General features: G+C 39.5%; 1 protein-coding gene across 1 annotated transcript in view; it reads right to left on the reverse strand.

Moving 5' to 3' along the window:
* The window catches only part of LOC307158295 (NLR family CARD domain-containing protein 3-like), a gene marked incomplete at both ends in the record, with an annotated part of 55,830 nt that overhangs the window by 8,500 nt on the left and 31,457 nt on the right, over nt 1-15,873 (reverse strand). The window contains 2 exons of the mRNA XM_079870729.1: nt 9,169-9,342; nt 14,821-14,994. Coding sequence (XP_079726855.1) covers nt 9,169-9,342; nt 14,821-14,994 — 348 coding nt within the window. The remainder of the gene's footprint in view (nt 1-9,168; nt 9,343-14,820; nt 14,995-15,873) is intronic.

The raw sequence follows: 15,873 nt of genomic DNA on the forward strand, positions 1-15,873 counted from the left end.
GTTCGCGGGTTATTCAGAAACAACACAGCGCGGAAACGGAAAATCACCAAGCGACACTAAAACTAGTCCAGTGATGTATATATTTAGTCTTTCTGAAGCCTCTGAGCCAATTTCTGTGAGGAATCGATCAAAATTCACGATTTCGTTCTAGTCATAGGTATACATTTGTAATGATGTGCGATTCGTGAATGAATCATTTGAGTCGGTTCATTGCAGTGAATAGGAGAAACCCGTTAATAAACCAGTCTAGATCAGTGGTTCCCAAACTTTGAACAGGCATGTACCCCCTGAGACATTATAGATCTTCCGGAGTACCCCCAACACCACCAATTGTTAACAAGTTTTTTTTTTTTTATTAATATTTATTTTTATCAATTTTGTCGAGAATAGTGAATAGAATCATAAACATATGATACAAATCTCATCAAAAGTCAACATATGATACAAATGTGCTGAATATAATGATTTTAAACAGATATGCACCCAATCTCACACACAATAGGCCTACAACACATATCCAACATCTCATTAAAGCTATTGTTAACTTTTCACTGATACTGATAAGTGTTGCTTTTCACATATGATAACATTGTATATTTTCTTAACTTTTCTACTGTAAAATAATAATAAAAAAGAGAACACATTAACAATAGTAAACTAAATAGTAAACGGTAAACTAAATGTAGTAAACCACACAGAATAGGCCTACCACCTCTCCATCCACATCCCCAGTTTAATCAATGTGAGGGATGTGCCTGGATGTTCTTACATAATGCAGCGATGTTAGGCCGCACTGGGGACAGTTTCAGTCTTAGATCATTTTCCACAAACAGTCTGTACCTATACTTGGTCTTAAGAAATAGAACCGACGCCTATTTTTCACGCGACACGCAAGGGTGTTGGAAGTAGGGCTGTCACTTTTTTGAAAAAATCCTGTTCGATTTTTGAGACATAAGTGTTCATTGAATCGATTGTAAAATCGATTTTCCATGTCTAAAGACGTTTCCATTTTAAACGCAAAATATGGGCAAATCCACGGAGAACGAACAGGCATTAGGACGAACGTAAAGAGGGCGCTGGAGACGCGCACAAGTCAGCAATATTCCTGTTGATTTATTGGCGTGAAGTTTCGTGCACAATGACAAACAGGAGTGCAACATTCTCGAAAAACAATAAGCAGAGTGGACTGCCATAGCATAAATGAAAAACATTACCTCAGTCTTCAACATGGCTGTGTTTACAATTAGAAATGTCAAATGTCGCCTACGTAGGCGATTGTAGACCGTAGCCTGAATCTGTATCTGTATGCATGAGACTGTCTGCATACCGGCAGAATTCACAGTTTAATTGTAAAAAGAGACGCATTATGCAGAAGGATAATTTGCTGTTATGTGTGTTTGTCAGAGCCTGCAGTTGCTGTGTGACGCGCGTTCGCTGCGAGCATATCGTAACGAGCTGGACGCGCTCCGAGAAAAGACCGTTAAAATCGATTCCCTATTTTCGTTTTCGAAACTTGCGTTGGTTGGTCCAATCGATTGTGCAATCGATTTTCGAACGTAAAGTGACAGCCCTAGTTGGAAGCGTTTCCAGGCAAAATAGAGTAGGAAAAGATGTTTATATGTTATATATGTTGACGGCAAAATAGGCTATATATTTCGTTCTGTATTGACAGGTGCAGTATTTGAAAATTGCTAATATTTTTTTACATTTATATTTGCATTTATGTCAAACCCTAGACACTTTCAAACATCAAAATGACATTTATTAATATGTATTCGTGTCAAAATGACATATAAACATCTTTTCCTACTCTATTTTGCCTGGAAACGCTTCCAACACGCTGGCGTGTCGCGTGAAAAATAGGTGTCGGTTCTATTTCTAGCATGCACGCGTTTTCCTGAGAAGCGTGTGTCAGTGTGCAAACTCTAACCTGTTAACATGGGAGCCAAAATAAAAACGTTCACGCCACGCAGCCAGTGTGTCGCCGACCTTAGATCTTTTTTTGCGTACCGCCTGAAATCAGTCCATGTACCCCTGGGGGTACGCGTACCCCAGTTTGACAACCGTGGGTCTAGATGATTCAGTCATGAACAGAACTGATTTGGTTTACCGAGTTCAAATCACTGATTCAAGGATCCTGTCAATGTTTTATTTAACACTAGCCGTTTTGCAATGTCAAGGAAGGATCCTCAGAAGCCAGAATTTCGAGGATGCTACGTCATCGGCATCCGTCCAAGGACTGTTCCAATGTCGAGGATCCTCGGAATTTCAACCAAGGACTGAGTCCTCCGTTCGAAAAATATCCCATATACAGGAAAGGATGCATATGTGTAGCCTTCGTGCTCTTCACGCTCTCAAATCACCCACAATCCTATGCGCGCAGCTTTGCTATCTTGTTCAAAAAATTCTAAATGTCGGACGTTAACGGAGTCGGAGCGTAACTGTGCGTTCACACCGCCGGCGGCGAGAGCGTCAAAGTGGCCGGAAGCCATTCATTTTCAATGAGAGCCGGCGGCGAGCTCCGGCGAGGGCGGCGCGGCGCGTCTTGGACGGCGAGAGCGGCGAGAAGAGTTGAAATCAAGTCAACTTTATGGTAATAAGCTATGACGCGGTTCGGCGGCAACCAGCGGCAACCAGTCGGAATGTAGAAGTCCTCCGCCTGAGAGGATACGAGAGAACACAATTCTGTAAACTTTGGTTCCCACCACATTAGTTCCTAAGCAAAATGGAGGAAAAATTAATCATTTCTGTTGCGGGTTTCCCGTTATTGTACGACTTGTCATCCATAGTGTTGTTAGTTGATTAGAAAAAGCTGCGCAACACTATTTATAGGCAACATTTTCGCGCTAGAACTTCTTTGAACTAAAAACGCTTGTTTTTTAAGCAGGAATGCAATTCATTTGCTCAAAATAATAATGATTTTGACCAATTGCAGCAACGGTTTTTGCGGCCCCTTTAAATGAAGTTTTTTATAAAATCACGCATTCTAATCTACGTCAGAGCGTCAGAGCGTCCCCGAATCTTTCTACGGCGTCGGTGGCAGGGCGGCGAGAGCGAATTTTGCCGCTCTCGCCGGCGGCGGTGTGAACGTACAGTTACTGTACGTTCACACCACCACCGGCGAGAGCGTCAAAAGACGCGCCGTGCCGCCCTCACCGGTGCTCACCGCCGGCTCTCAATGGCTTCCGGCCACTTTGCCGCTCTCGCCGCCGGCGGTGTGAACGCACAGTTAAGGACAATATGCTTTTCAAATGTAAGTATATTTACGTTACCAAACATTTGTTTTAAAAAATAATTACATCCATTATGTTATGGGTCAAATTGACCCCCACTGTTTAAACACACTTGACAGTCAAAGAATCAATATGATTAAAAAGGAGTTTATTGATTTAAAAACGATTATATTGCCTGAGTGAACAGAACTGCGTCCATAGCAACGCTCTGTTTTTCATTTTCACTGACGTAATGACGTGCACTTGCTAGCCTGTTCCAGAGCCATTGAAAAACCATAGACAGTAGAATGCTAAAGAGGAGCCTCGCCTAGCCTCTGAAGGAAGTGACTTGGAAGGACCAGTCCTGCCAAGGAAGTATCCTTGACATTGAGAAACACCTACTGTCTCAGGAAAGACTAAATGGTCTGGTCATGCTGTCTATTAAACACGATTTAGCACGACAGCTTATTTTCAAAGATCTGATCAAATAATGGTGTTGTACTGAATGCAGTATGTAATTATTTGTATAGTTATAAATGTATAATTTTAGTTCATTTAATAAACTTTCAAACTTTCATTTAGTTCTTTATTGTCTCTTGTTGAATAATAATTGCTATGCTTATAGATAATGATTGTTGTTATATGTGGCAAAAAGATAATATAAGGGTTTATAGAAAATCCAGAGCTTCCCACTCGTATTTACGACATTAGCCGCTTTTGCACTGTCGGGCCGAACGGTTCTCATTGCGTAACCGTTCCACTCCGTGCCGATCCGGGTCAGCTTGTGCGGTTACGGCTTCATTCTCCACTGTGGGTTTGACAGCAGCCGCTCTTTGGGATGTAATGCAAACGCGTCAGTCGTTGCCTTGGTAACGCGGCGGTTTACTGACGATATGAAATGTGAATAGCGATCGCGTTATGGAGAATGATCAGCTATTGCTTTTAATTTTATTATTGCTTTGTTTACTTCACTCAAAGAGCGCTTAACCAGCTACAGAGAAACTGGCAGCCAGGCAACAGACAAGTGACCAATCCTGGAGACTTTACTTCACGGATTCTACCAGCACGGTTCGGCTGAGGATTCATTATAAGAACCGTTCGGCCCGACGGAGGAAAAGCGACTATTGTGGAGGCGTTCATGTGCGTTCAACTCGTAAATACAATCTTTACGAGATGACATGAACGCACCATATGAGTGTTGAGTGACGTAATATCCCTTTCAAGTGGACGCGTGGAAGAGACGTGAGACTGAAAGCACTGAAAAGCCCTCGCACTACTCAGCTACTCAAAGTAGAGTAAATCAGCCTTTGATAGAAACTTGGTGCCTAAAATAACGCATTTATCGATTACATTATTCCGCCAATAAGTGGCGACAACTGACTGTTAAAACATGTATTTGTAATTGAATTATTTAATCAAGAGAATGTAGCACTGTATGATGCTTCTGAAATAAAACTCAGAAAGATGTGATGAATTAAATTTGTAAATATGACTCATCTTATACGTCATGTACAGTCTGTATAAGAGTATGATTTAACTTTTACCCATAGTCTAGTGTAAAAAAAAAAGAAGAAATACATTGCAATATCGAATCGCAATATTGTAGAAACGCAATTCTTAAAAATTGCAGTACATATCGTATCCAGCCCTAGTGTGAGAGAGAGAGAGAGAGTGTGTGCTTAATGTAAACATTTTAAGAAACTGTTAATATTAATGTAATTAATGTCCAATAAAGGCTGTATTAAAGCACTTAATGACATTTTCTGATTCTCCGTGACCTAATCTAGAGTGAGAACTATTTATGGTTAATACGTTGTTAACAAAGCATTATCTAACTCTTTACATAAGAGCTAATTAAACAATAATACTTGGTTAATTACAGTGACAGTGAACCAAGAATTTGCTATTTGTATATAGTCTCTTAATATATTAACTACAGCTTATATACTATTATATACTATTCATTAACTATAAGCTAATAGTTTGAAAATGATTTATAAGCGCTGTGTTACTGTATACTTGTGATAAAGTGTTGCCATTATTTCAAACCGGTCGCATTAAGTGTAATTGTTCCTTTTGTGTGTGATGGAGTGATTCTTCTTGTTCAAAAATAACACAAAACAAAGTAAAGATGAATTTGACTGATAGCATTATTATTATTATTATTTTCAAGATTTCCATAGATATGGTGATATATTGTTATTGTGTGTTATTTTGGCCATGATAATCATGTAGTGATAAATCTGATATGGTGACAGCCCTGGTTCAGGTGAAACACACACCACTTCCCTCTTTTCAGCTGCACACACACATTTTGAGGCAATGCTCAAGCTTTTACAAGGGTCTGTTTGCACAAGCATTACAAGGCAAGTTGATTTACAGCAAACATTTGTAATTTAAAAAAAAACCTTCACTGTATCCTGCATCTGTTGTCTGGTTTGTAGTTCGTCCGGTTTATTTAACTGTTAGTTTTAATCAGGGTACCCCCAGGATCCTCCAACTTAAATTCAAGGCTTTTTAATACCATTTAAAATGAAATTCAATGCCAACTTCGTACCAATTCCGACAGAAGTATGAGGGGAAAATGTCAAATCTGTATACATTTTAAACCCTAAAAAATAATTATGTACAAGTAGATTACTTGAATTAAATAAAACATTTTATGTAAATTATCAGTCATATTTAATACATACGCAGCAGCATTGTAGCGCGCACGTGTGTAGGCCAATGTTAATTTCGGCAGCCATTTTCAGACGAAAATGCTGATTGGTCTTAGTCACATTTGAGTCATTCTGCCTTTCATAGTTTTATTTGACGAAATGTGTTTGCATTTTTTGTCAACTTTTAGTCATTACTTTTAGTCAAACTGCAGTTACTTTAATTTTGGTAGCTATTTTATATGTAGTCTTTAGACAGAAAATGTCATAATTATTCTCTCTAGGCCAATTCGATTAAGCTTATGAGAAATTAAAATTAAGCTAACAGGCTGTATTGACATTGCACTCTTTAGCAGTAGCACTTGTGCAATTCTACATATGCCTTTTCCTTAAGCTGCGTTCACACTACACGCGACCAAGCGACGCGATACCATTCATTTTCAATGGGGAGCGGGCGATTTCCGGCAACACGCGCGGTCGCGACCGTCGGCGACTGGATGGGGCGTGTCTGGCGACGCGACAAAGTTGAGAAATGTTTAACTTTATGCAAATGAAGAGCGACTTTCGCGAGCGACAACCAATAGCAGTGAAGTCAGTGGAGCACACGTGATCCGTCACTCTTCAGTGCAGCGTCTGACCGAGGCAAGATGAATGAGAAGTTTATTTTAGCAGTCAGAAACTGTCCAATAATTTATGATATGTCTCTGTGTACATACAGTGGTACTCGTCGTGCTGACTCTGAGGCCGAATGGTTTCGTGAACTCAGAAAGACCAGTATTTGCCCATTTTCTGCAGTTAAATAGCCGTGATAGCACAGGGCACTCGCTGTTTCTCATTCATCTTTAATATTATGCATTTTATGTACTGATCCCATTTATATTTAGACTTTTCCTTCCAAACTGTTAGCTTGTAGCGGCAGGAAAACAGATTTGTTGTCTACAACACGTAACATCCGTGAATGTCACTCACAAACATTACCTAGGCAACCAGAAGTGAGAACGCCCACTAACGACCTCATCGCCAGCCACTGGCGACACGCAGCGATAAAGTCGCTTGTAGTGTGAACGGGGCTTCAGTTCTCCAATTTTTTAGAGTGCCGTACCCCCTCTCTTCCACTTAGACTGCAGTCACATCTTTCCATTAAGGGACAATATTTGCCCCATTTAATCGATTTTTCCATTTCATTTTTCACCTTTATAATAGCTTTACAAAATAAATAATGCTTTAAATAAAACAATGTTCAATAAATATTCAATGTTAAAAAACGTTTAATATTAATAAAAATATGATATTAAAATCGCCAGTAGGTGGCGGTAACTCATTGTCTTTGTCAAAGCCACAGATTTTGTTGCAAAATAGAGCAATAAGCCTGACAATACTGTTTAAAATGTAATACATCACTTAATGTTACCCTTTTTTTTTTCTTTTTTTTTTACTGTTGTATAAAATCAATGTCACATTTGAAATCGTGTGGATAGTCGGGAAACATTGCATTCTTGCTCGCATAATGATCAACATTAAAAACACTGCTGTATATCAGCCTGAATTTTGATCGCAGATTTAGTCGCACAAACAGCGCAAGCGGCTCGTGACAGATCTTCTCAAATGAAGATCGCTGAACTCCAGCTTGTCTGTGTTTTCAGATCATCCGCGCTTCTTCAACAATGTAGAGAGAGCGCATGTGGATGGTTGTGGCCAGATACTACTGAAAAGACCGGGTAGAAAACATGTTCTTTTAACAGAAAAGCTCTGATTAGTAACCATCGTAACGGGTGCGCACGCTTTCGCGCGTTCTTCTATGATGTGGAGCGCGAGGTGCACTCAACGTTACGCGACTAATTTATAATTAGTCTACATTAGTTAATTAACAGTTAATTTTGTTACGGTATGAACTTAATCATAGAAAAGGCAAAAAAAATGTAAGACCTTTGTAACGAAATCCAAGACTTTGTATACCAAATTCAAGGCTTTTAAAGGGGACCTATTATGCAAAATTCACTTTTGTTTGGTGTTTGGACATAAATGTGTGTTGGCAGTGTGTGTACACAACCAGCCTACAGTGATAAAAATCCACTCACTCCTTTTTTTTAAATCCCCATAAATCATAAGCAGTCTCTCCAAACGACCCGTTTTCAGAATGTGGCTTTAGTGACATCACTTAAGCCACAGGCCCCGCCCACGAGTGTTGACTGACACTGCCGTTATAACTTAGACCCGCCCTGATCGAGTTCACTGCGAGTTTACACATCAGCCATTGCTGCAGCAATGCACTCACGAGAAGCGTCGAAGCATCTCCCAAGCGTTGAAGGTGTTGTAGCTGGATGTATTCATTCACATAGCTCTCTTTATTTACTCTTGAAATCTGCCAGCCACTGAAGACGAGGTGGATTCATTTTGTTTTCAAAGAAAATGCTCCCTCAACTCTACAGAAATTTATGTAAGTTACTTATGCACTTCTTATACTGTTTACTCAGCTCTAACAGTGATTTTCTGAAGAAAAATTGATGCTTCATCTTTTGTGTGGCATACAGTAAACTTTATTAAACTCACCAGTATATTTTGTGTCATCATTCAGACAATTCAGATGGTCAGACGGAGTCCTACAGCAGGCTTGCATTAATAGTGTATACAAGCAATGCCAAATATGTTATAATCGTAATTAAACTAAACTATACCTGTTCCAACTCCATACATCATATATTCTCTGACTCTGTAGGCATTTTTATGGTCGAAATGAACACCATTACTGTGACTGTCTGTTTTATTATCATCATCATCTTCCCTGTTCTGGCTCTGATCGCGGCTGCTTAGGCTCCGCCCCCTGTGCCGTGAACCAGCAGCTCATTAGCATTAAAGGAGAAGCAGTAAAACAGTGCGTTTTTCACAGACCCAAAAAATGATGATTTAAACGTGCTGTAAATAAAATGCTGCGGGGTATTTTGAGCTAAAACTTCACATACACACTCTGGGGACATCAGAGACTTATTTTACATCTTGTGAAAAGGGGCATAAAAGGTCCCCTTTAAGGCCTTAATTTGAGATTATCAAATTTAAGACTTTTTCAATGCTTTTAAGACCCCGCGGGTACCCTGTAATAATATATGCAGATGTAAATGTTCCTCTTCAGGGAGACTCCTCACCGCTGCCTTCTACCGCCGGCAGGATCTGACGGCTCAAGCTGGAGTCTGTCTCTGAACCACCGGATGGGGCTTACACCAAAGATATATTGTATACACTAGTATCTACTGTACATATTAATCCTTATTCACTCCGAGTCTTTATGGTAGAGATGATCTTACCACAGTCTCTCCAGTTTACAGTGAGGATTCGCCAGTCCAGCAGAAAACAGCTTCACTCCTGAGTCTCCTAGTTTATTCACAGACAGATTCAGATCTCTCAGGTGTGAGGGGTTTGATCTCAGAGCTGAAGCCAGAGCAGCACAGCCTTCATCTGTGACACCACAATCACTCAACCTGTAGAGAACAATGACACACATTAAGCCTGTATCCAGAGATAAACATGACACTTAAAAAATAAATAACATAATGCTGTCAATATGAAATATATACAAATATTCATTAGAAACAAGTTGTTAAATTACATCAGTTAGGATTAGGGGATTCAATATACAGTTTGTACAGTATAAAAATCATTATTTCTACGGAAAATCCCCATAAAACATGGAAACCCAACGTGAGTGAGTGTGTGTGTGTGTGTGTGTGTGTGTGTGAATGTGTTTTAATGCTTAATGTATTTGTAAACATTTTAAGGAACGTGTGTGTGTGTGTGTGTGTGTGTGTGTGTGTGTGATTAATGTATTTGTAAACATTTTAAGGAGCATGTGTGTGTGTGTGTGTGATTAATGTATTTGTAAGCATTTTGAGAAACATTTGTGTGTGTGTGTGTGTGTGTGTGTGTGTGTGTGTGTGTGTGTGTGTGTGTGTGTGTGTGTGTGCGTTTGATTTATATTACATTGTGGGAACCAAATGAGCCAATGAAATATTTTCAAAAAAATATAATTTAGTATGTTTATTAACCCATTCCCCTCATGGGGACCGCTGGCTGGTCCCCACAATGGAGGTGATCTCAGGTTTTACTATCCTTGTGGGGACCAGCCAGCGGTCCCCATGAGGGGAATGGGTTAATAAACATACTAAATTATATTTTTTTGAAAATGTAAAAATACAGAAAGTTTTCTGTGATGGGTAGGTTTAGGGGTAGGGTTAGTGCAAGGAGATAGAATATACAGTTTGTACTGTATAAAAAACATTAAGTCTATGGAGAGTCCCCACAAAGATAGTGAACCAGACATTTCCTGGATGATTTTGGCATTTACTTCGTAAAATAATCTTTTAGGAAGCACGCTATAAAGAACCGGTATTGATTATAGTGTGTGCCAAGTGTGTGTGTTCATTCGTGGGTTATTCAGAAACGACACAGTGCGGTAACGGAAAATCACCAAGCGACAATAAAACTAGTCCAGTGATGTACAGTGAGGAAAATAAGTATTTGAACACCCTGCTATTTTGCAAGTTCTCCGACTTAGAAATCATGGAGGGGTCTGAAATTGTCATCGTAGGTGCATGTCCACTGTGAGAGACAAAATCTAAAAAAAAAAATCCAGAAATCACAATGTATGATTTTTTAACTATTTATTTGTATGATACAGCTGCAAATAAGTATTTGAACACCTGAGAAAATCAATGTTAATATTTGGTACAGTAGCCTTTGTTTGCAATTACAGAGGTCAAACGTTTCCTGTAGTTTTTCACCAGGTTTGCACACACTGCAGGAGGGATTTTGGCCCACTCCTCCACACAGATCTTCTCTAGATCAGTCAGGTTTCTGGGCTGTCGCTGAGAAACACGGAGTTTGAGCTCCCTCCAAAGATTCTCTATTGGGTTTAGGTCTGGAGACTGGCTAGGCCACGCCAGAACCTTGATATGCTTCTTACAGAGCCACTCCTTGGTTATCCTGGCTGTGTGCTTCGGGTCATTGTCATGTTGGAAGACCCAGCCTCGACCCATCTTCAATGCTCTAACTGAGGGAAGGAGGTTGTTCCCCAAAATCTCGCAATACATGGCCCCGGTCATCCTCTCCTTAATACAGTGCAGTCGCCCTGTCCCATGTGCAGAAAAACACCCCCAAAGCATGATGCTACCACCCCCATGCTTCACAGTAGGGATGGTGTTCTTGGGATGGTACTCATCATTCTTCTTCCTCCAAACACCTTTAGTGGAATTATGACCAAAAAGTTCTATTTTGGTCTCATCTGACCACATGACTTTCTCCCATGACTCCTCTGGATCATCCAAATGGTCATTGGCAAACTTAAGACGGGCCTTTACATGTGCTGGTTTAAGCAGGGGAACCTTCCGTGCCATGCATGATTTCAAACCATGACGTCTTAGTGTATTACCAACAGTAACCTTGGAAACGGTGGTCCCAGCTCTTTTCAGGTCATTGACCAGCTCCTCCCGTGTAGTTCTGGGCTGATTTCTCACCTTTCTTAGGATCATTGAGACCCCACGAGGTGAGATCTTGCATGGAGCCCCAGTCCGAGGGAGATTGACAGTCATGTTTAGCTTCTTCCATTTTCTAATGATTGCTCCAACAGTGGACCTTTTTTCACCAAGCTGCTTGGCAATTTCCCCGTAGCCCTTTCCAGCCTTGTGGAGGTGTACAATTTTGTCTCTAGTGTCTTTGGACAGCTCTTTGGTCTTGGCCATGTTAGTAGTTGGATTCTTACTGATTGTATGGGGTGGACAGGTGTCTTTATGCAGCTAACGACCTCAAACAGGTGCATCTAATTTAGGATAATAAATGGAGTGGAGGTGGACATTTTAAAGGCAGACTAACAGGTCTTTGAGGGTCAGAATTCTAGCTGATAGACAGGTGTTCAAATACTTATTTGCAGCTGTATCATACAAATAAATAGTTAAAAAAATCATACATTGTGATTTCTGGATTCTTTTTTTTAGATTATGTCTCTCACAGTGGACATGCACCTACGATGACAATTTCAGACCCCTCCATGATTTCCAAGTGGGAGAACTTGCAAAATAGCAGGGTGTTCAAATACTTATTTTCCTCACTGTATATATTTAGTCTTTCTGAAGCCTCTGAGCCAATTTCTGTGAGGAATCAATCAAAATTCACGATTTCGTTCTAGTCATAGGTATACATTAGTAATGATGTGCGATTCATGAATGAATCATTTGAGTCGGTTCATTGCAGTGAATAGGAGAAACCCGTTAATAAACCAGTCTAGATGATTCAGTCATGAACAGAACTGATTTGGTTTACCGAGTTCAAATCACTGATTCAAAGATCCTGTCAATGTTTTAGTGAACACTGTCTCAGGAAAGACTAAATGGTCTGGTCATGCTGTCTATTAAACACGATTTAGCACGAAGGGTTATTTTCAAAGATCTGATCAAATAATGGTGTTGTACTGAATGCAGTATGTAATTATTTGTATAGTTATAAATGTATAATTTTAGTTCATTTAATAAACTTTCAAACTTTCATTTAGTTCTTTATTGTCTCTTATTGAATAATAATTGCTATGCTTATAGATAATGATTGTTGTTATATGTGGCAAAAAGATTAGATAAGGGTTTATAGAAAATCCAGAGCTTCCCACTCGTATTTACGACATTAGCCGCTTTTGCACTGTCGGGCCGAACGGTTCTCATTGTGTAACCGTTCCACTCCGTGCCGATCCGGGTCAGCTGGTGCGGTTACGGCTTCATTCTCCACTGTGGGTTTGACAGCAGCCGCTCTTTGGGATGTAATGCAAACGCGTCAGTCGTTGCCTTGGTAACGCGGCGGTTTACTGACGATATGAGATGTGAATAGCGATCGCGTTATGGAGAATGATCAGCTATTGCTTTTAATTTTATTATTGCTTTGTTTACTTCACTCAAAGAGCGCTTAACCAGCTACAGAGAAACTGGCAGCCAGGCAACAGACAAGTGACCAATCCTGGAGACTTTACTTCACGGATTCTACCAGCACGGTTCGGCTGAGGATTCATTACCATTATAAGAACCGTTCGGCCCGACGGAGGAAAAGCGACAATTGTGGAGGCGTTCATGTGCGTTCAACTCGTAAATACAATCTTTACGAGATGACATGAACGCACCATATGAGTGTTGAGTGACGTAATATCCCTTTCAAGTGGACGTGTGGAAGAGACGTGAGACTGAAAGCACTGAAAAGCCCTCACACTACTCATATGCTGAGAGAGAGATAAGACAGTAGAGCTGCACGATTCATCTTTAAAATACTGTGATCTCCATTCAAACACCCACACAATCTTTCAATCTGTCTATTAAACCTTTGACAAAATCATATCGCAACATTCAAATCTGTGTTGGCGCTGCCGCTGACCCAGAGAGAGTTGTCATGAAACAGCCTCACAAAAGGTCTTTAAAACCTCATAATAGTATCATTATTTCTGTGACACAATAGTTCAAATTATCATAGAAGTACTGGGATAAAAGTTTAAAGTGCAAATATAAACACTGATGTCTACGATAGCGATCAAAATAGAGTAAATCAGCCTTTGATATAAACTTGGTGCCTAAAATAACGCATTTATCGATTACATTATTCCGCCAATAAGTGGCGACAACTGACTGTTAAAACATGTATTTGTAATTGAATTATTTAATCAAGAGAATGTAGCACTGTATGATGCTTCTGAAATAAAACTCAGAAAGATGTGATGAATTGAAATTGTAAATATGACTCATCTTATACATCATGTACAATATCGAATCGCATTATTGTAGAAACGCAATTCTTATAAATTGCAGTACATATCGTATCCAGCCCTAATGTGTGTGTGTGTGTGTGTGAGAGTGTGTGTGTGTGAGTGTGTGTGTGTGTGTGTGTGTGTGTGTGTGTGTGTGTGAGTGTGTGTGTGTGTACATGTGTAAGCTTAATGTATTTGTAAACATTTTAAGGAACTCTTAATATTAATGTAATTAATGTCCAATAAAGGCTGTATTAAAGCACTTAATGACATTTTCTGATTCTCCGTGACCTAATCTAGAGTGAGAACTATTTATGGTTAATACGTTGTTAACAAAGCATTATCTAACTCTTTACATAAGAGCTAATTAAACAATAATACTTGGTTAATTACAGTGACAGTGAACCAAGAATTTGCTATTTGTATATAGTCTCTTAATATATTAACTACAGCTTATATACTATTATATACTATTCATTAACTATAAGCTAATAGTTTGAAAATGATTTATAAGCGCTGTGTTACTGTATACTTGTGATAAAGTGTTGCCATTATTTCAAACCGGTCGTATTAAGTGTAATTGTTCCTTTTGTGTGTGATGGAGTGATTCTTCTTTTTCAAAAATAACACAAAATAAACAAAGTAAAGATGAATTTGACTGATAGCATTATTATTATTATTTCAAGATTTTACATAGATATGGTGATATATTGTTATTGTGTGTTATTTTGGCCATGATAATCATGTAGTGATAAATCTGATATGGTGACAGCCCTGGTTCAGGTGAAACACACACCACTTCCCTCTTTTCAGCTGCACACACACATTTTGAGGCAATGCTCAAGCTTTTACAAGGGTCTGTTTGCACAAGCATTACAAGACAAGTTGATTTACAGCAAACATTTGTAATTTAAAAACCCTCTTCACTGTATCCTGCATCTGTTGTCTGGTTTGTAGTTCGTCCGGTTTATTTAACTGTTAGTTTTAATAATATAGTAAGATGTAAATGTTCCTCTTCAGGGAGACTCCTCACCGCTGCCTTCTACCGCCGGCAGGATCTGACGGCTCAAGCTGGAATCTGTCGCTGAACCACCGGATGGGGCTTACACCAAAGATATAGTGTATACACTATCTACTGTACATATTAGTCCTTATTCACTCCGAGTCTTTATGGTAGAGATGATCTTACCACAGTCTCTCCAGTTTACAGTGAGGATTCGCCAGTCCAGCAGAAAACAGCTTCACTCCTGAGTCTCCTAGTTTATTCACAGACAGATTCAGATCTCTCAGGTGTGAGGGGTTTGATCTCAGAGCTGAAGCCAGAGCAGCACAACCTTCATCTGTGACACCACACTCCCTCAACCTGTAGAGAACAATGACACACATTAAGCCTATATCCAGAGATAAACATGACACTTAAAAAATAAATAACATAATGCTGTCAATATGAAATATATACAAATATTCATTAGAAACAAATTGTTAAATTACATCAGTTAGGATTAGGGGATTCAATATACAGTTTGTACAGTATAAAAATCATTATTTCTACGGAAAATCCCCATAAAACATGGAAACCCAACGTGTGTGTGTGTGTGTGTGTGTGAATGTGTTTTAATGCTTAATGTATTTGTAAACATTTTAAGGAACGTGTGAATGTGTGTGTGAGTGTGTGTGTGTGTGTGTGTGTGTGTGTGTGTGTGTGTGTGTGATTAATGTATTTGTAAGCATTTTGAGGAACATTTGTGTGTGTGTGTGTGTGTGTGTGTGTGTGTGTGTGTGTGTGTTAGCAGGGGAGGAATGGGACGATTGTAAGGTTCCAGCAGAACTCCATAATTTCCTGGATGATTTTGGCATTTACTTCGTAAAATAATCTTTTAGGAAGCACGCTTTAAAGAACGGGTATTCATTATAGTGTGTGCCAAGTGTGTGTGTTCGTTCGTGGGTTATTCAGAAACGACACAGTGCGGAAACGGAAAATCACCAAGCGACACTAAAACTAGTCCAGTGATGTATATATTTAGGCTTTCTGAAGCCTCTGAGCCAATTTCTGTGAGGAATCGATCAAAATTCTTGATTTCGTTCTAGTCATAGGTATACATGTGTATTGATGTGCGATTCGTGAATGAATCATTTGAGTCGGTTCATTGCAGTGAATAGGAGAAACCCGTTAATAAAACCAGTCTAGATGATTCAGTCATGAACAGAACTGATTTGGTTTACTGAGTTCAAATCACTGATT

The sequence above is a fragment of the Squalius cephalus genome (assembly GCF_949319135.1).
Source record: "Squalius cephalus genome assembly, chromosome: 5".
Lineage (NCBI taxonomy): Eukaryota > Metazoa > Chordata > Actinopteri > Cypriniformes > Leuciscidae > Squalius > Squalius cephalus.